At 46.0% G+C, this 19,734-nt stretch overlaps 2 protein-coding genes across 5 annotated transcripts in view; one reads left to right on the top strand and one right to left on the bottom strand.

Annotated features, from left to right (window-relative positions):
- LRBA (LPS responsive beige-like anchor protein) overlaps positions 1-19,734 on the bottom strand; it is a 391,064-nt gene that overhangs the window by 170,194 nt on the left and 201,136 nt on the right. For all 4 annotated transcript variants that reach the window (XM_072037390.1, XM_072037391.1, XM_072037392.1 and 1 more), the window contains 3 exons: positions 18,755-18,879; positions 11,803-11,949; positions 9,009-9,145 (listed from right to left, as the gene is read on the bottom strand). In XM_072037390.1, the coding sequence (XP_071893491.1) occupies positions 9,009-9,145; positions 11,803-11,949; positions 18,755-18,879 (409 nt within the window). The remainder of the gene's footprint in view (positions 1-9,008; positions 9,146-11,802; positions 11,950-18,754; positions 18,880-19,734) is intronic.
- MAB21L2 (mab-21 like 2) lies at positions 1,874-5,873 on the top strand. The gene has a single exon (XM_027456669.3). It carries the CDS (start codon positions 4,656-4,658, stop codon positions 5,733-5,735), a length of 1,080 nt encoding a protein of 359 aa, XP_027312470.1. The 5' UTR covers positions 1,874-4,655; the 3' UTR covers positions 5,736-5,873.

The raw sequence follows: 19,734 nt of genomic DNA, 5'->3' as shown, positions 1-19,734 counted from the left end.
GCATGCACCCACCGCAACTGTATCCAAACAAATCAACAGGCCCAGGAGAAGTTTTTTAATAAGAAAATACTATAAACGCATTAGAACTGTTATTTTCTGCTGCCCTCCTGATTGCCAGCTCACAGAAGGCAAACTTATGAAACAGTGTTTAACAATTGTACAGCTAAATGTCACAACTATGCATCCTGAGAAAAGAGAAACTACCATTAACGCAAGGTTAAAAGCAATAGTGAAAGACTTCAGATGGCTCATGGTTTAACAGAATATGAAAACATCCACGTTTTAAGGCAGAATAGGAAAGGAAAAATAAGCTACTTAAAGGAGCAGTTGAAACCCTCCCCCTTCCCAGTCCAGAAAGAAAGCGAGGGGAAACTTAGAAACATGAATAAATGATTTAATTATCATACCATTCAATCTTCGTAGCAAAATAAAAAATAAAAAATGTAGATTCATGTAATACTCTGAACTGATGAGATGCATTAATGACATCTGCAGAAGTGAAAACATCTTTCCTCCCTCAACGTGTGCTATCAGCTAACTTCATGAACAGAGTCCTTAGAACACATCGGCAGATGGTAAAACCAAGGCATGACTTTAACGAAAAGGTACACACTGCATACTATTGAATGTAAACAGAATTTTAACTGTCAAACCCACAGCAGCATTTACTGTAACCATTAACCTGGTTTCGCTGTGGAGAAACACAACATGCATTACTGAATCATTTCTTCTCAAATCCATACATTCCCTGCAGCAGTTCAAGCTCCATCAGCAGTGCAGGAATGTATGAAAATGACAGGCAAAGGGCACTAGCTCTTTTCCCATACTGTTCTTCTATAAATGGAAGCAGAGTTCTACAAAGCGCTCAAAGCTGAGAATGTTTGAATACTGATCCCCAGGAAAAAAATATCTGATGATGTTAGGTTCCACGAGCAGATTAATTATTCTGTTTTCCACAAACCTGTTTCCCTTAAATGAAAGGACAGAAAGAAAACCAGCTACTAAGAAATAATGGAGCGCTAGCTGGGTCTCATCTACAAAGCTGCCACAAACAAAGCGTATGTGTACACATACATATTTCATATGCTATTCATAAAAATACTTATTATCCCTTTTGGGAGCACCTGTTCCTGCATTCGCTTTTCTGTCTCCATTCAGCGAGGGGAGAGTGGAGAGAAAAAGGGTAGATTTGGCAGAAACCTCTTAATAGTCTCAAGTCAATTTCATTAGGCTTTGATTTGACTTAAATATTAAAAGTTGTATCTGTAACCTGTTACAGAAACTTTAAAAATACACCTTTTAGAATAAAAAGGCTCTGAAACGTATAAAGTATGCCACTGACAAGCTGGCTAGTCAAGCAATGGCAAGTATGCTACTAGATTACACAATAAAAAGCGTGGGTGCTTCTTGCTAAAACTCCGATTTGTTTTCCAGTTTTCTTTTGGTTTTGTGGTTTTGTTTGTTTGTTTAAGGGTTAATACGGAGGCAGAGCATTCTCTCTCGGGGAGGGAGGAAAAAAAAAAATGTCTCCGCACATTTCCTAGCAGCCGTTCGCTGCCACTCTCCGCAGCGGGGAGCGAAGCGAGCTGCGCGCCCCGTTTCCACGTGTGGGTTTACACCGGAGCGAGCTCCCCACGGCGCCGAGAGGGAGGGAGCGGGCAGGAGGAGCCGAGGAGAGAGCAAATGCGCCCTGCACACCAGTCCCCTTCCCGGGAGCTTTTTTTACAGAAGCCCTCGCTAACAAAACACTATTGCTCCAGGCAGCGGCATGCTGATGTTGGCACCGCTTAAACCAAACAAACACGATGTTTAACAGTCAAATAAAATGTCCCGCAGCCTCCCTAATGAATTTGTCAAGGACCATCAGATCACCCCCGCCCCTGCCTCATTAACTCAAGTATGATGAGACGGATTATAACGAGAGAATACAGATCAATCGGGCTGAAGGCTTCAAGTGGCTTTTAGCCTCGAGAGTTTCCCTCTCGGCGGCGCGCACACACGCCCGGGCGGTGCTTTTAATGGCATACAGTATCTCCTGCTGCTGCCCGGGCAGCGAGCTGCCCGTGGGCTCCCTGCATAAAAGCGGAGGTGACAAGGGCTCTTCAATTACAGCCTCCTCGGGTGCCGGTCCCCCTCCGATTATGCAGCCCGGCGAGAGCAAATTCCGCCGCAGACGGAGCCGGGCTTAACGCAGCGCGGCCGCAAGCGCCCCGACGCCGGAGAGAAGGCTTTCCCCTGCGTTAGTCGCTGCAAGTGTTTAAGTTTATTGCTCAAATGATGTTTCTAATTAGCGCCGGGGCAATAAATTAAAGTCGGCTTTTGTTTAGCTGATTTATTATTTACTAGAGCTTCAACCTCAGACGGGAAAATTGGTAATGAATTGTTTTAAATCCGGACGCCGGCGACGCTCTGCCATCAGTCACTTTACCGGCGGGGGGAGCGGTCCGCGCTCTTTCTGCTCGGCCCCAAAAGGGGACCCTAAAAGGGGACCCTGAAAGGGGACCGCGCTGCCCCGCTCCCAGGAACCTCCTCCAGCCCCGGGGCTGCCGTGGGACCGCGGGACAGCCGGGCCGAGCTCGGCATCCGGAGAAAGGGAGAGAAGGAGGGCACCTGGCCTCCCCCGGGGGCTGCTCCCTCTCCTACCGGGGACACCGGGGACCGGGGGCTGCAAAGCAGAGACCGGGCGGCTCCGCGGGGAGGAGGCACCGCCGCCGCCGGGCTCGCCCCTACTTACTTCTCCCAGCGCGCAGTCGGCCGGCCCGAGCCGTGTTTCTAATTTAAACGCACGCGGCAAGCAGCCGGCGCTGGTGGCTTTATTAAACTCAGCCGGCCGCGGCGAAAGGGGAAGGAGCGCAAGGACGTGGGGCCAGGCGCCGGCCGGGCCGGGAGGAGCGCATCGGCTGCACCGGGACCTCGGGGGGCAGGGGGACTTCGGGAGGACAGGGGGACCTCGGGGTGGCAAGGGGACCGCCTGGTGGGTCGCTGCTGTCCCGGGGCCACGCCGGAGCTCGCCCGCCCCGTTTCGGAGCGGACATAACGGAGCCGCGGCTCTCCGGCTCCGTAGCCTTGTTAATGCGAACTCGCACCAAAAACCAGCGTGTCCTTTACAAACAACTCGCTTCTCCGCTTCGGGAGGACGCGCGGAACTTTTCGGCGCCGGGTTTATCGAAACGAAGACGAGTGCGGCCCCGGCCAAGGGCAGTAAAACAAGGTGCGCGACTCGGGGCCAGTGCCGCTCTCACTTCCACCGCTGCAGCCCGGCGTGAGCGGCAGATGTGCGTTACACCGGCGGGAGAAGCACCGCTCCCCCTTCCTTCCCTTCCCTTCCCTGCACACGGGCGCTGGGTCTCCTCCTGGGGAGCGGCCGGCACCGCAGCTTTCCCTTGCCCCGGCGGCGAGCCACGCGTGGGCTCCGGGCACCGGCCCCGGGAGCGGGTCCCGCGTGTGCCCGTGCGCGCCCCCGCGCCCGCCGCGTCCCCGCCCGGCGCCGCGATTGGCCGCGGCGCTGACAGCTCGGCCGCGATTGTAGGAGGCGGGGCCCCGCCCCCCGGCCGCCCCGGCCCCATTCATAAAGTACCGAAGCGCGCGGCGGCACAGAGCCCCGCCGCCACGCGGAGCAGCAGCCGGAGGAGGAGAGAGAGGAGGAGGAGGAGAGGGAGGAGGAGGAGAGGCGCAGAAAGTGAGAGCCTCGGCGCGCACTTCCAGGGGTGGGGAGGGGGAGGAGAAGCGCCCCCGGGCACGGCGGCTACGCCCTCCCTCCCGCTCAGGATAAAACACACAAGTCTGTGCAAAGCGAGAGAAAAAGCAACCCTAATAAATCCAAAGGGGCTCCGTAGCGCTGCGGGCCAGGAATGGGAGAGCGCAGACCAAGCGCGCAAGTCTGCGCCTAGAGCTAGCGGGAGCCGCAGAGCCGGGCTCAGACAACGCCTCCGGCAGGAAAAGGGAAGTCACCAACACCCCCTGACAGGCTGAGAGCGGCGGCCAAACTCATGCACGTCGCTGGCCGTGCCACGGACTGAGAGCGGGAGCGAGGGAGGCAGCCGGAGAGGGCTCGCTCCGCCGCTCGGGGCATTGCTCGCATTCTTCTCCTCCTCCTCCTCCCTCGAAACTTCGCCGCCGACCGGCTCTTCTGCGGGGACCTCCTGCGCCTCCCGGGGAAGTTTGGCCGGGCCGGGCTTTTTTCATGAACTGCTGAAGCGGGGGCGCAGCGGCGCGGGGGGGTGGGCGGCCGAGCGCGGAGGCAGCGTGCCCCCAGCGCCCCCCGCAACTTGGCGCTCCGGCAGCCGGCGGGGGCTGCCCGCGGCCCCGCTCCCGGCCCCGGCCCCGGCCCCGGCCCCGCCGCCGCCCGGCTCGCCCCGTCCCGCCGGCCCGAGGCTCGCCCTCCTCCCCACCGGGGCAGCGCTGGGGCTCGCCGCTCCGCGCCTCGTCCTGCCGAGCGCTGCCACCCTCCTCCTCCTCCTCTTCCTCCTCCTCCGCCTCCTCCTCCCTGAGCGTTTAAGGGCGCTCGGCGGCGCGCCGCTGCCGCCGTCTTCCCGGAGGGGGTGGGGGGCTGCGAGCCGGCCGGTGCCCTCGGCGAAGCTGCAGCCTCCGCTAAAGCATTGGATCCCTCAACGTACTGCGAGAGCCCGGTGTACAGCCCGGACCTGTGCCCCAACATGATCGCCGCGCAGGCCAAGCTGGTGTACCAGCTCAACAAATACTACACGGAGCGCTGCCAGGCCCGCAAGGCGGCCATCGCCAAGACCATCCGGGAGGTGTGCAAGGTGGTGTCGGACGTGCTGAAGGAGGTGGAGGTGCAGGAGCCGCGCTTCATCAGCTCCCTGAGCGAGATCGACGCCCGCTACGAGGGGCTGGAGGTGATCTCGCCCACCGAGTTCGAGGTGGTGCTCTACCTCAACCAGATGGGCGTCTTCAACTTCGTGGACGACGGCTCCCTGCCGGGCTGCGCCGTGCTCAAGCTGAGCGACGGCCGCAAGCGCAGCATGTCCCTCTGGGTGGAGTTCATCACCGCCTCGGGCTACCTGTCGGCCCGCAAGATCCGCTCCCGCTTCCAGACGCTGGTGGCCCAGGCCGTGGACAAGTGCAGCTACCGGGACGTGGTGAAGATGATCGCGGACACGAGCGAGGTGAAGCTGCGCATCCGGGAGCGCTACGTGGTGCAGATCACGCCCGCCTTCAAGTGCACCGGCATCTGGCCGCGCAGCGCGGCGCAGTGGCCCATGCCGCACATCCCCTGGCCCGGCCCCAACCGGGTGGCGGAGGTGAAGGCGGAGGGCTTCAACCTGCTCTCCAAGGAGTGCTACTCGCTGACGGGCAAGCAGAGCTCGGCCGAGAGCGACGCCTGGGTGCTGCAGTTCGGCGAGGCCGAGAACCGCCTGCTGATGGGCGGCTGCCGGAACAAGTGCCTCTCGGTGCTCAAGACGCTGCGCGACCGGCACCTGGAGCTGCCGGGGCAGCCGCTCAACAACTACCACATGAAGACGCTGCTGCTGTACGAGTGCGAGAAGCACCCGCGGGAGACCGACTGGGACGAGGCGTGCCTGGGCGACCGGCTCAACGGCATCCTCCTGCAGCTCATCTCCTGCCTGCAGTGCCGGCGCTGCCCCCACTACTTCCTGCCCAACCTAGACCTCTTTCAGGGCAAGCCCCACTCGGCCCTGGAAAGCGCCGCCAAACAGACCTGGAGGCTAGCCAGGGAAATCCTCACCAATCCCAAAAGCCTCGACAAACTATAGGGCTCGCACCCGCCCGCGCCGAGCTCGCCCTCCGCAAACGACCGCGGCGCCCGCAGCCTCCTCGCCCCGCCACGCCAGCCACGGCTCGGGAAGAGGCGGCGAAGGACGGGGGGGGCTTCGCCCCCACCCACCTGCAGCTCGGCGCTTAAAAACTTGCGGCCGGGGCGCCCAACCCCTGCCCCAAGCCGGGAAGAGCCGAGCCGAGCCGAGCCCAGCCGCGTTTCTCCCAAGGCACTGGCAGAAGCGATCGGACTTTTGCCGCGGCCAAACGAACGAACCCCCACAGGTACCTTTTCGAACAAATGTATAGTCCTTTTCTTATTCTCTCTTCTTTTGCCTGAATGTTGTCACCAAGTGAAAAATTATTTAACTATATGTACAAATCGCCCTTTAAAAAAGTTTTACTGATGTTAAATGTATTTCGGTGCCAAGGTCAGATTATGTGCCCCGCGACTGACTTGTTGCAAATAGTAATAAAAATATTACTTTAACTTTACTTGGACTTTTCGTCACTGGTTCTTAAATTCAGGCAAGTAGATTCTGTCTGAACCTCGGGAGGAACGTTTAAAATAATATAAAAAATTAGAATTAAATCGGCAAGAGCCGGTCTAGAGGCGCCGGGCAGCCCCCGGCTTGGCACGGCCCCGGCGCCCTCAGCGCTGCCTCCATTTTCTGTGGAGCCCCGGCGGGCTGCACCACAGCCAGCCCCACACCTGAAACTGAGGGCTCGCTTAATTTCCTCCTAACTTATTTTATTATTTTTTATCGTTAACAGTATTTAGTAAGTTTCGAGCTCTTGCATTTTGTTCAAAAAAAAAAAAAAAAAAAAAATCACGGCTAGCTTCCTTGGCTGCCCCGAGCTGTCTGTTCGCCTTTGACTCGAGGTATAGATCCACCCTGAATAATTAACGCGCTTTAGAGCGAAGGGTCGATCCTTTTTTTAAACAAGCAGTCGTTGGTTGGTTTCTTGTTGTGTTCGGTGCGTTGTTTTTTTTTCCTTCTATTTTTATTTCCCTTTTCCCCGCGGATTTGCGCAGCCGGCGGTCGCGGCGCGCCGCAGCCAGGCAGAGCGCCTTGCCCCAGAGCGACTTTGGGGACGGGGCCGCGATTTTGGGGGGGTCTCTGATCAGTGCTAACAACGGAACCCAAAGAAAAAAAATATATATTTCTAAATCGGCTCGGGGCATTTCAAGGAAGTTTTCGTGTCCTGGCGGGGTGGGGGGGAGCGGGGGGCGTTAAAATCTAACTTCTTGCTGCAGCCGACTCGTTCCGTTTCTTCCTGATCCCGGCGGCACCGATGCTATCGGCAGCGCTGCCCTGTCCTTCGGGAGCTTGTCACAGTATTTGCCTTGCGGGAGTTTGGACAAATATACAAGGAGCTCCGATTTATCACCGGGTGAAGCCTCGTTCGTTAAACGGGCCTTCCGAGCTGCAGCGGCGGCGGGGCTTTTGGTTTTGGTTTGTAGGGGCATAGCCGGGAGCAGCCCTTGTCACCGACAGCCAGGTACAGCGATAACGGGGGGCGGGAGGTGTTCATGCAGAGAAAAAAAGCTGCGGGGTGTTCTTAGCGATTTCTCACATGAAAAATACCCAGATGTGGTTTTTAACTCCCCATCTTCCACCCCCTCGAAAAGAGATACCAAGATACATTTTTTTTTAGACTCGCGGCAGCATCACAACTAGAATACAAGAGACGTAGCCTGTACTTCACACAGCCACCTCCTCCTTTTAGTAAGAACCCAAATGCAACCTCTCAGGTATAGAATTAAAGTCACAGCCCCACCAAACCTGAAAGCCTGCTCGCACTTAGGAAAACAACCACTCCCGAGTATTTGAGACCAGGCAAAAAGCGAGCAAGCTGAATGCCTTGCATGGCAATGGCCCCATAACCAGGTACCAGAAATGGTAGGAATTCCTAACTAGACTTGAACGCCCTACGTGCTAAACATGGAAAACAGAAACGCAGAATAACGCAGACATGTAAGGCTTTTCTCATGCTAATACAATATGTAGCAGAGGATTTTAGACACAGAATGAAATACAGTAACCTCTCCTTACATTTTATATTTATATGCTTCCAACCATTCCGTGTTCTAAGAAATACTATGCAAAGAGCAAGCATATCAAAATTTTAAGAGCTATTTCATACTTGAAATCATTTCAAAAATGTTTCAGGACCAAAAAAAAAAGTTAAATTTCATTTATGATACCACATAAAATCACACTTCTAACTAATCATTCATACTAAATTCTAGTTCAAAGAATTTCAGTGTTCTTTTTCAAAACAGATTTATTCCTTGATAAAAACAGATTTATTCCTTGATAGGATTTGATAATCCCAGCCTTCAGACCCACTGAGGCCATTTTTAATACAGACAAGAGCAATTTGCTCAATAGGAACAAAGAACTGAACTGGTGCTTAACACACAAGGTATCGTCTGCAGACAAGCAGAAAACCACTATGTCTTCCAGTGAGTTATTTTCACTTCATAAAGAAATTATTACCATGTTTAATAATAAGCAGGTATTTTAAAAATCAAGAGACATCCCTGTGCTTAAAATGCGATACAAGAATATTTATCGGTAACGTGTCATACTTTTGAAATGCTGCCGCAATACTGTAGAAAACATTCAAGTGCAACCTCATTACACTGAGCTCAGAATATCCTGCCTTTGCACTGGAGTTTTACTGAAAGGTTGCTCATTCTAAACAAACACTGGTAATCAAGTAACTCAGAGCAAATAAAGTTCGTGGAAATTAACAAGTCAGTTCAGAAACGTATTTTAAGAGGGCAATTATGTTTTGTGCTTAGGCACAATAAATAGTAACAGGCCCCGTAAAATTGGTTATATAATAATACGATACAGAAGCACTGAAAACTTAAGAGCGTAGGAAGTTAGGCACGATGTTATACTGGCATTATATAAAAATAGGAAAGTAAAACAAAGCATTTGGGCTAACAGCCTCGTTGAACTTTCCAGTATTCACACAGGCCTGTGATTCAAGATGTCTTTATTTAAGATGCCTCCCTGGAGCTTTATTCGCAGCAAGCTAATTAACATTCAAGTAGGGTCGAATTGTGGGAGGGGGAGAACGGGGAGAAGGAGAGGAGGTGGCACTTCAGTGAAGTTCACTAACATATATGGTCAGTGGCAAACTTACTAAAGCTAGGACACTGCGGGCCAATAGAGGTAAAGGAAGTAGAATGAAAAATTAAAGGTCTCGGGTAATTTGTCATCATCTCTCAGAGCTCAGGGTCAATGATCTCTTACCTTCGGGTCGATTTTCTTAAAACTGGGATCTTCTTCATCCACCTCAAAGTAGAGCTCAGAATGAGTGATGGAAAGAGTGCCTTTCACTACCACTGAGGGTGCCACAAGCTGGGCTGGTGCGCTTAGGGCAACTGGTCCTGCCAAAGAGGGAGAACACCAACAATTTTCAAAATTACTTGGTTTTCAAGCTTAGAATGTGAAAATAAATAAAACAGAGAGCTTAGCTCTTCCTTAAAAAAACAAAACTCCTTTTTTTTTTTTTATCCCAGAAAAGAACATATGTAATAGATTTACAGTGTCTCTGTTCTGCCGAACATTGAAGCAGCTACAATTGCAAACTGATGCATACATTATACATGCCAGGAGTTGGCTTTAGCATGGCAATATATAGTTTTTCCTCGGCTGTGTTTTCTTTTTGAAAAAGTTCAGTGGTTGCATACCTTCTGGTGTATGCAATAGAGAGTGTGCACACACGAGCACTTGAAATCTTACTGTCAAATGTGTTCTGTAGGTACTGGAGAGTTTCAATAGCTTTCCACAAAGATGAACACAGCAGTCAAGGCTCAAAGTTGTCTGACTGTGAAGTGTTCCCTCATGGATGATAGAAATCTATTGTTAAGGTTAGACAATGTTACAGAGCCTGAAGTAAAATGTTTTAAAGATGCTTTTGATTCCATGTTAAATATTGTTCAAGGATTCCATATAGCATTAGTGTAGCTCGGGGACTGTGGGAGTAAACAGCTGGAGGGTTGGTTTCCAACTGAATGAATTTTTATTGGAATAATCACATCTCCACAGGGCTTATCACAGGGACAAATCAGACGACTACTGAAAACAATAGGTTCGGCATAGATCTGACAATACAGAACCTATTATATAAACTAACACACACAGAGAGAAAGCAGGTTAGGTTTGTCATCCAGCTGATTAAGAGGTAAGGAAATGAAGTTACTTGGTTGCACTATTATCTGACTTTTTATGAAACAGTGGAAGATATGAAAGTGACACAGACAATTTTGTTTTAATAAAGCATCTATAAATGAGGTACACACGTTCAGGTAATCAATGTGAGAATAACTGACAAAAAATTCAGATGAATTGTCATTTCCATCGATTGTTAGGAGGGTGATGGTCCTTAATCTCGCATCAATCTCAATGTGTGCCACTAGGACAAAAGAAGAGATGCTCTGTTGAGATCAGAGCAGCTTTGCCCTCTATTCCCAATGTACAAATACATTGTGTTTGCAGATGGGCATGAGATAGCTGCAGAACTGCCATGATTTCCCAAAGCTCACCCCCACAAATGGATGAAATAAGCAGCTATGTGTTCTTTTGCTGTCTCCCTTTGCCCTCTGTACATTAGCATGTAATCCAGAGGAGAAATAACATTTTTTCAATCACTCTCAGACATTCAATTACAGGGCAAGCAGACAGCTGCAGAAGCTGGGGCAGTCCAGGTCCTCTAGAAGACCCCTGACAATTTCCACTTCATTTCTACCCACACCACTTTATTAGTGAGGATTACTTCTTAATCCTATTGCCATTGTCAAGATTATATAATTAAACTCCCCTTTCACCTCTATTACAGTATGAATGTATTACTGGAACCAATGAATGTATAATAAACGAGAAGGAAACACAGAAGGCTGTTGAGAAGAAAGCTCGTGGTAGAAAGAAAGAAAAGATCCACGTACATAACATGCCATTGCATTATTCTCCTATTTATTTTCCACCACCCTTCCTACGTAGGTTTGGTGTTGTTTTGTGTTTTTTTTCAGTATGTTTTATTTTCAACTTTGCTTTTAAAAACTAAAGAGTGGAAAACAGTTCAGGCAAGGGATAAGCAAACTGACGATAAATAATCACTTCTGTTAATTTCACTAGATTATCATAATGTAAGATTACACTACTAGCTTTTTGGGGAACCACAATTATCCAAGCAATGACATCTTTCTCTAACAAAAATGTACATGGAATACTGCAGGTGAGAAAGCAGCGGAACACAGAGAAATTCGCATTTTCATGTAAACCCATGTTCCTCAAATAACAATGAAGATGCTTTATAACTCCCAGTGCCTGAACCAAGGAAGTTACTATTTACATTATCAATTGTACAGAAATGGACTCATTCCACTTGGATTGCAACAACAGCAAAGGTTGGTAAAATTAATCAAGTTCAAGGATCTGAAGTATCTGAAGTACTATCTTTTTCTTCAGGAAAAAGAAACCAAGACAAATATGGTTATGGTCTGTGGAAAAGGGACTTGAATGAGGGAATAACAAGGGGTTTAAGGGAGTTAAATCCAGTGAGCATACAGATCCTTGAAATCCAAGTAGATCACTAATACGTATAGTTTTATAAATGGGCGGAGGGGGGCGAGGGGGGGACCCTGAAGCTCTCCAAAGCCTTTAATTACAAATGACTCGCCTAATTGCCCACTAGGTCTAATGTTTTGAGGAATGAAACAAGGTCAAAAAAAAAAAAAAAAAAAAAAAAAAAAGGCAGCTCTTTGCTGGGTAGAGCTTCTTTTTCTAAGGAAGATTTCCTAGAATACAGACGTCTACCGTGGAAACAACCAGGTTATAAAAACCCAAGAAAGAAAATGCACAACTGTCCTCAAGCAAATAAGTAAATTCCCAGCATCAGAGGTGTACAGAAAGTGATCTGAAAGACCCAGTTATGGGAAGGAAAAATTTAATGGTGTGTATCCTAAATTAGTATTCACTGCAGTGCAGGGGAGATGAGAACTTAAACAGTAAAGAAGCTGATGAGAAATTAGATAGCTGAAGTTACCCGTTAAGTTCTCCACTTCTCTCTCCTCTATGAATGACGTGATATCGTCGTCGCCTTCCAAGAGAATCTCACTTTCTGAGTTCTGATTTCCTAAGACTTGACTCTTGATGGACTGCTTTCCTTTAACAAGTATATCTTCATCAGGAGCTGAAATGAGAAAGAGACACATTGCTCTGTCAGGTTTCAGAGGCAGAGACAAAGGAATATAGCTTTGGTTTGTGTGATTTTTTCTTTTTACATAAAAAATGAAAGTCGAGAAAGAAAACACTGTTTCGGACTAGCTACGGGAAGTACCTGCCTTAATCCTCTAACGTTAAAACACAGCTACTTTTAATCCTATTAAGCCTGCCCCAAACTACCCGGAGCTCTCTGCAGCGTTTAACTCCGTTTCAAGTGTCTGTGCCGGGGCCGGGCGGGGAGGGGGGAGGCAGGACGGGCTCTCCTCTCTCCGGCCGCGGGGCGACTTCCCCTGCCGGCGGCAGATCCCGCTGCCCCCCTGTCCCTCAGCAGCCTTCCAGCCCCGCTTCTCCGGCTTGGGGGGCAACGGGGAGACACGGGGGGGGCTTCCCCGGGCCGGAGCCGGGGTGCACCTGCCCGCGGGAGGCACGGGGCTGTGCCGCCGCCAAAGGAGGCGACGGCAGCGCGGGGTTTGCCCGCAGCAGCGCGGCCGCCACCGCCCAGAAGGGCGCTACCGGAGCCCGGCCCCCGGTCCCCTCCGGTTCCCTCCTGCCCCGGGCGGCCCCCGGCCCGCAGCCGGGCCCCGGGGGCGGCAGCAGCCTCCCGGGAGCTGCCGGTGCCCGCCGGGAGCCCCCGCAGCATCCCCCCGGCCGCCGGCGCTGCGGCTGCTCCGTGGGAACGAGGAGCGGGGAGCCGCGGCCGAAGGGGGAGGGCGAGAGCTCGCCAGGCTGAAGTTGCCGCTCGTTGGCAACCCTGAATTCCTTTTCTCTCTTTCGAAGCTGAAGCCGAGCGGGCTATTTCTTTAAAAGCGGTTTAAGAATGCCCACGGAACTGCCGCGCTGGAAAAAACGTGCGCCAAGCACATCGTGAGCGCCTAACTTCAGCACACTGCTCCTTGCTGGCGCTGATTGCTGCCATACACGGTTTGAAGTTCCACTGGCTGGCTTTAAAAAAAAAAAGAAGTTAATCTGCAAACATTTACAGAAGAAGGCAAGTCCCCAGTGGCAATATATAAAGTTTAAATTAAGTAAATATATGCACATAAATTGCAAATAATAAACTTTTCAATTAAGTGAAAACTAAACCAAAAAAAAAAAAAAATCTCCCAAACCCTAAAAAATATCAACAAATACTCTGGTTTTGCCATATGCCCGGAGCTTAACAAAGAAAGTTTAACTTGCCATACAAAATAAAATTGAATTTATGCACGGTCATTTCTCTCCGAACAATAGCTGCCACTTGTCAGCCTTCAAAAAATAAAGTATTGAAAAGCTTTAACTGCATTATACAAACACAGATTTTTCTTTCTTCTAAAACATACTCATGTAAATAATGATAACTCCGATTCTGGAATTGTTCAACGTGAGTCGAAAACCTTCTTGTCATGGAAAATATGCAGCTGATATTTAGAAAGGTTTTCCTGTAATTAACTCCCCCTTGAGGATTTTAAGTTAGCAGCAGTAAAATTACCAACAGTATACTAATACACACCACATGCACTGTTGCTCAGTGGCCCAGCAGCATTCTGTTGAAGATCAAAAAAAGTAAAATAGAACAAAACCATGCCAGGGATAAAGTAAAGGATAATCAGCCCTTTTTTCTTCTCCCTTTTTTCCCCCCTATTTAATGCTAGAAAACTATTTGGTGTTTCAAAAACCTCCATGTGCATAGTACATAGCTGTCATTTTTGCTTCCTTCATTATAATGTCATACTGAAGGTACTATTTCAAACTAGCCTTCTACCTATTCTCATTTAAGATTGAACTGAAAGCCAAGATCAAAGTTCAATACTTTTACATTTAGCATAACTTGTCCAAGTTACTAGTACGTCCTGCAGTCTTTTTTTCTCATCTATCACGGAGAAAAAGTAAAATCAATATGGCCACTTCCAAGCCAGAGACGATCGGGTAACAGAAATACACACCTCCTGCCTCGTCTTTCCTCATTCTTATGATATTTATTTCTCAAACTAACTATATTACAGCGATTCAAAAACATACACCTTGCATAACTGCCTTTTTTCAAGAGAAGATTTTAGATTATAAGTTTAGTCCATCTTTGTAAATTGTTTACATTTTTGTCATCTCTCCGCACAATGTTGGCTACCCACGTTTCCTGACACATGCACCATACGCACAAATGTGTAGTGTACGTGCGCAGGCACCAGCTACTGGAAGGCAATCAGCCATCACCCTGAACCAGAACCTGCTTTTTCTGTACGGAGCTGAATAAAGCACTGCACCTACAGCAAACAGGCACAGGCACTGTGAGTATCTGTGTAGAAATGGCATACACTCCCTGTGGGTTCACCTATTCTGTGTATTACACGCACTTACGTAGGCCACAGTCTAGTTCTCTTTCTGTATTTACCTACTAGAGATGCATACGACAGAGCACGGCAGCAAGTGCCAGACTCTGTTCCCATGTACGTGCAGGGGTGTCCCGCACTCGATTTCATCTGCCAGGTCCCAGATCCTGCTGTCACCTGTAACACAAGCTGTGCTCTGCCAGGCCTGCCTACCTTTGGCATGGTCAGGCTTCTGGCTCCAGCCCTGCAGATCTGAGCAGTCACTCACATTCACTTTTTCAAGATCAAGACCAAAAGGTATGGCCTATGTTCTGCACAGGGTGTAACAGTCTCCTAGCAGAGCGTTCCTCTGGCACAGTAATTTCATTATTATATTTAATTATTCTAATTCCATGCAGTCCTTCCCAAATTGCTCTCTAGGACCCACTTCCTCCAAGGAGCTTTTAGCAAACATCTCTGCATCTGCACAGAGCCTTCTTTATCCCAGTCAAACCTCTGGAACATTCAGGTGTAAAAATGATTTCACTTACAGCATCCACTGAATGACAGATTGTTTTAAATTGTTTGTCTATAACTTGCAAGAAAAAAAAAATGTAATTTTTAAAAGCTGTTTGAAAAATAAACTATAAGAAAGGACCAAAGGACCATACATAAGGTTACTTACTATTGCTGTTTATATTTTTAATGTCTGATAAACGTATGAGAAAAAGCAATTCTGGGAAAGGATGCACTAAGAAAAATTTACTATCATTTTGTTAGTTGGGCCTCCCAGAAGCCTCCCTTACGTCTTTTTTTTTTTTTTTTTTTTTTAAGGCAACATTGGGAAAACCAAACACTTTCACATCAGATTTTTTAAATATTGTTTTTAAGACTTCTTTTCTGTTCCCTGCGTTGAGGCAAAAAAAACTGGCCAGTCAAGTCAAGTTCAATATTATATAGGATCGGTTGCTAGACACTTTCAGTGGCAATGTTGTGAACTCCTCCTCAGCTGAAATACTAAAGACTGTTTTAATCCCCTCCCCCCAGGTTTTAATAAATGTCAATGAAAATAAACAAGCAGACAGATCACCTGTTAAAAACCTTGGTATGGCATTTCCAAGCAGATAAAGATTCTCTTGCAAAATAGTGTTCTTGGGGGGAGGGGGGGGGCGAGTCAAGCTACAAAACCCAACAGGACTAAAGGACTCATTTTTGCATGATATTACTTTCCAGGAACATAAATTTGACTTTCACATAATTCATAAACCCTTTGGTTTCATTTCTAAACAATGAGGGGAAAATGGAAACAGAAATTAATTAACTCTTTGCATCCCACAGCATCTTCACCTCTGCTTCCCCCATGCTACATTACTAGCCTGACGTTTATAAATAGCCATTTTGGAAGGTGTTTTTTTTTTTTTCTTTGAAAAATTACCCAGAGCTTTTTTTTCCCAAGCAAGTTAATGTGAACTTGGGAATGGCAATTAAATTGTCAGAATTAAAAAATTTGTTTTTAACTAGAAGGTAGCCAGAAGTATAGTCATGGGGCTGGTATTGATTGTCTGAACAGAGAACATTAGTCTTCAGGTATTTATTCTGCCACCTCTGCACCAGAGGCTCTCCTTCAAATCAAATCAATCCCTGGAAAAGATTGGTTCTTGCTACTAAGACACATAACTAGGCTGCAACAGAGCTGATTGTTGTTGTTGTTGTTCTCTATAGGTTTTACTGAACAATATCTAGGCTTCCGATTGTTTCTAAAGCTTTTTCACAGTTGCAAACTGTGATCTTTTCCAGACTGTGAGCTCTCCGGGGCAGAGAATACATCTGATTTCATTTGCAAGACACCAAGCAGCTGATAATGTGCACTTACTAGTGAAAAGTGTGCTAAATTCTATGCTCTCAAGCACGCAATAGTACTTTCCCATTATTTATGCATTATTTTCCCCTGTCTCCCTTTTGTCAAAATCCCATATGCCCAATTTCAGGTTTTGGTTTTGTTCTGTTTTGTTTTGAGAAAAGCTTAAATAGGCAATGGGGAACCTTTATTCATCATTTTAAAAACGTTTTTTCTTCTAAGACATGTAAAATTAATTGAAATAGAATAATTAATGATAAATTATTGATAAGAAATCATAAAACACCAAGACAAATCTATTGCAAATTCTAAGTATATCCACAACCTGGCAACATGGCCTGAAAGTCCAGTTCCGAAAATCTGAAAACAATTGGTTTTCTGACCTGACGTCACTTAATATTAAAAGTTTATAAACACACTTCAGAAAGAAATATATCGAGTGACTGCTCAAGCTGACCTTTCTGATAACTGCACCTTCTGATACTTTTTACAAACAAAAACCTTTGTATTCCTATAAATTAAATATAGCTTCCGGTTGGACTGCAATTTGTACTTGGTCATTTTACACCTCGCCAATGGGAAGTCCTTGATCAAGACAGTTGCACACCTACCTACACTCCGACAGATGGTTGTTCTCTCTACTTTCAGAAATCACATGAATTGCATAATGATTTAAGGTACAATGCAATATTCACTTGATAAAGAAACAAAATGGCAACAGACAACTAAGGCACTATGCAATTAAATTCAGAACAGAACATCAAGAAATTAAATACATGTATAATAGAACACTTACAGATGTCAAATGCCAAACAGAAGGACTGACAAAAAAATTAGCCCTATTTAAATTACTGGGGTTAGGTAACAGCTACGTGTTATCAAATAGGGCTACTTTTATTTAGTCTTATTTTGTATCAACAAAAATTGTACTCCTGTCAATTACAAACTGCATATGAGTGATAGCCCTTGAAATATAGCATGGATTTATGAAAATATCACGTTACTATGAAAGATGAACAATTCTGTGAGTGTATTTACTTTTGAAAAAAATTGATTAGACAAATATAAACAGAAGCTGTAAATATTTTGCCGTAAAAATGAGAAGTATTTTTCAGTGCTTTGATAAATTTTAAATAGGAACATATGAAGAGAATACGTAAAACTGTGTCAAGACCTGTTTAATTTAAACTACACAGTTTTAAAGGGGAGCAGTTCTTCTTTATCCAAGGATATTATTGAACAGAAAAAAAAAAACCTTGTGTCCTTTAAGTCCATGGTTTAGAATCAACACACAGTATTAACAAAAACAAGCCCCAAAGCAAAAAGTGGGTTAATTAATTCTACATCTTGTTCCTCTTTCTATAGTCAAAGATGTAGGTCTCTATGAACGTTACTTTTAGATCACTTTATTGACTATTCTCTGTATGGTCATTTATTTTAAAGGACTGATGTCACATTTGGCATTATATCAGCTGACATATTGTAGACATTTTCTTCCAGAAATGGCTCTTTAAGGCTGAGTGCCAGAGGTTAAGATGCCTGATGGAAACTAACTTTACGACAGTGATGTTCTTCTATGCTCGTACAACAGTCTTAATAATTTTAAATTAGCATAAAGCGCATGCCTCCATGTACTGTGTGTGTACATATCTATACGCATGGAATAATTCACAGACTAAATATGAAAAAAACTAATTTAAATGATTCTATTCAGTGACACATACATTCAAGGGGAAGGGTATTCAGTTTTAACTACAAGCAAATTATTTTTAAATAAAAGATGGATTTTTCAACCTTATCAACATATCTTCATTAGATCACAAAGACAAAATTCTAGACTAAAACCCAAAGTTCATTAGCTCTGGCTTTTTATCTTTTGGTTTATTACAAGTTCTAAAACTGATTATCTCCTTGGTTTTGCAAAAACATTCCAATAGAACAGACATAGCAGCATGTAGCTGAGCGATCCCTGATAATAAAATGGGGAGGAAAAAAAAATCTGCTAAAAATGCGATCTGTTTTTAACATCACCAGGTAGAAATCATTACCATTTATTGCTTGAACAATCCCTTCCATTTTGGCATTTGTTACTATTTCTTCCATATCAAATTTTTACAGAAATACTTGAGGACTTAAACACATGCAAAGGTCTGAATAAAGTTTTGCTCTAGAAGCACTGTTTTCCTTTTTATATATCTGTAAGGATAGCCTGATATGTGCTTAGGCTAACTGAAATAATTGGTGTGGATTTCTGAACAGGGACTATTGTCTTTTGAAGTTACTAAGGCATAAATAGGTAATTTACCACAAGAACACGTGTCCAGGGTTTAATGTAAAATGACATCCACCTTTTCTTGTACTTACTGAGAACTGTATTTGTAATCACTGTATGCAAAGTGTGCACAATGTGCCATCTCAGCTAAGATGTAATGAGGAGGCTTACCAAATACCAGTGTTGCTTATGATAAGCAATGGCCAGTTTATCTTTGTACTGAGCATGCCTGAAATGCAATGACAAGCCTTCTGGCATTTGCGACAATTTTATAGCACCTTGTAGGAATGAAGGTCTAATTTTCACTGCCAGGTACTATAACCTGCTGCTATTGGCAAGAAGCAGTTTTTACACTGACCATGTTCTCCGGCTGCTTTTAGTGTCGCTTCAGGATGTGTCGATCCAAGGGGGTTACGCACAAATCGTCGCCGGCGCCGCAAGTCATCTTCCCAGTAGTCAAGGCGCCAGAACTCACGAGGACGACTACAATGAAACAGAGGAGCCACATATGTTAGCAATTATCAAACAGCATGGTAGCACTGAATTTCTGCATAAAGCTCTCCTTGTTTGTGCTGCCTTTTTTTCCTTTTTTTTTTTTTTTTTTTTTTAACCTCCCCCCTTTCTGCAATCTTTTACTTAGGTATGTCCTTGAAAATAACAATATCACCTTCCAGTCTAAGGAACTCCTTTCCCTTTTTTCTTGGAAGGTGAAATGAGCACTAAATACATCATTTTGAAATGAATTGCTGACAGTGTGATCAGTTTCCCCACACTCTAGTGGCATGTGCTCCGATTTCAGCCTCATTTCAGCCTCAGCAGGGCACCTTTCTCAGTGACTGCATTTATAAACCAGAATAGGGAAAAGGCTATTATAAATATGGTATAGCATTACCTATATTAATCAAAGTCTGTCCCCCTTCATTTTTCTTCCTAATTTGTGCCTTTTTGCACAAGGTCAGTAAATCATACCATGAATTCTTGGTCCAGAAAGTGTTAACTTTAATGAATACCTCAGTTACATGGTTATGTATGTGATAATAAAATATTACTCTGTTTAGATGTGCAGGAATTTAATTAAAATAATCTCTTAAAATATTCATTACATTTAGCCCCTGAGGCTTAGAACAACACAAGAAAATGCATTTCTTTTCCATTTACTGTTTTTAAATAAACCATTCCAGGAGAGTGAAATAGCAATCTATTTTCAAGCAAATCAGATTGGATTCCTGTTTTATGTAGTTGTGTTTTTACATTTAATTAAAAACTACATGTTATGATGTGTAATAATTGCTATATTGAAGGCATACTTTTAAAAAATTACATCTAGAAAAGGTTATA

This window comes from Anas platyrhynchos, chromosome 4 (genome assembly GCF_047663525.1).
Source record: "Anas platyrhynchos isolate ZD024472 breed Pekin duck chromosome 4, IASCAAS_PekinDuck_T2T, whole genome shotgun sequence".
Taxonomy (NCBI): Eukaryota; Metazoa; Chordata; class Aves; order Anseriformes; family Anatidae; genus Anas; species Anas platyrhynchos.
Note: the sequence above shows the minus strand (reverse complement) of the source record. Positions and strands in the feature narration are given on the sequence as shown.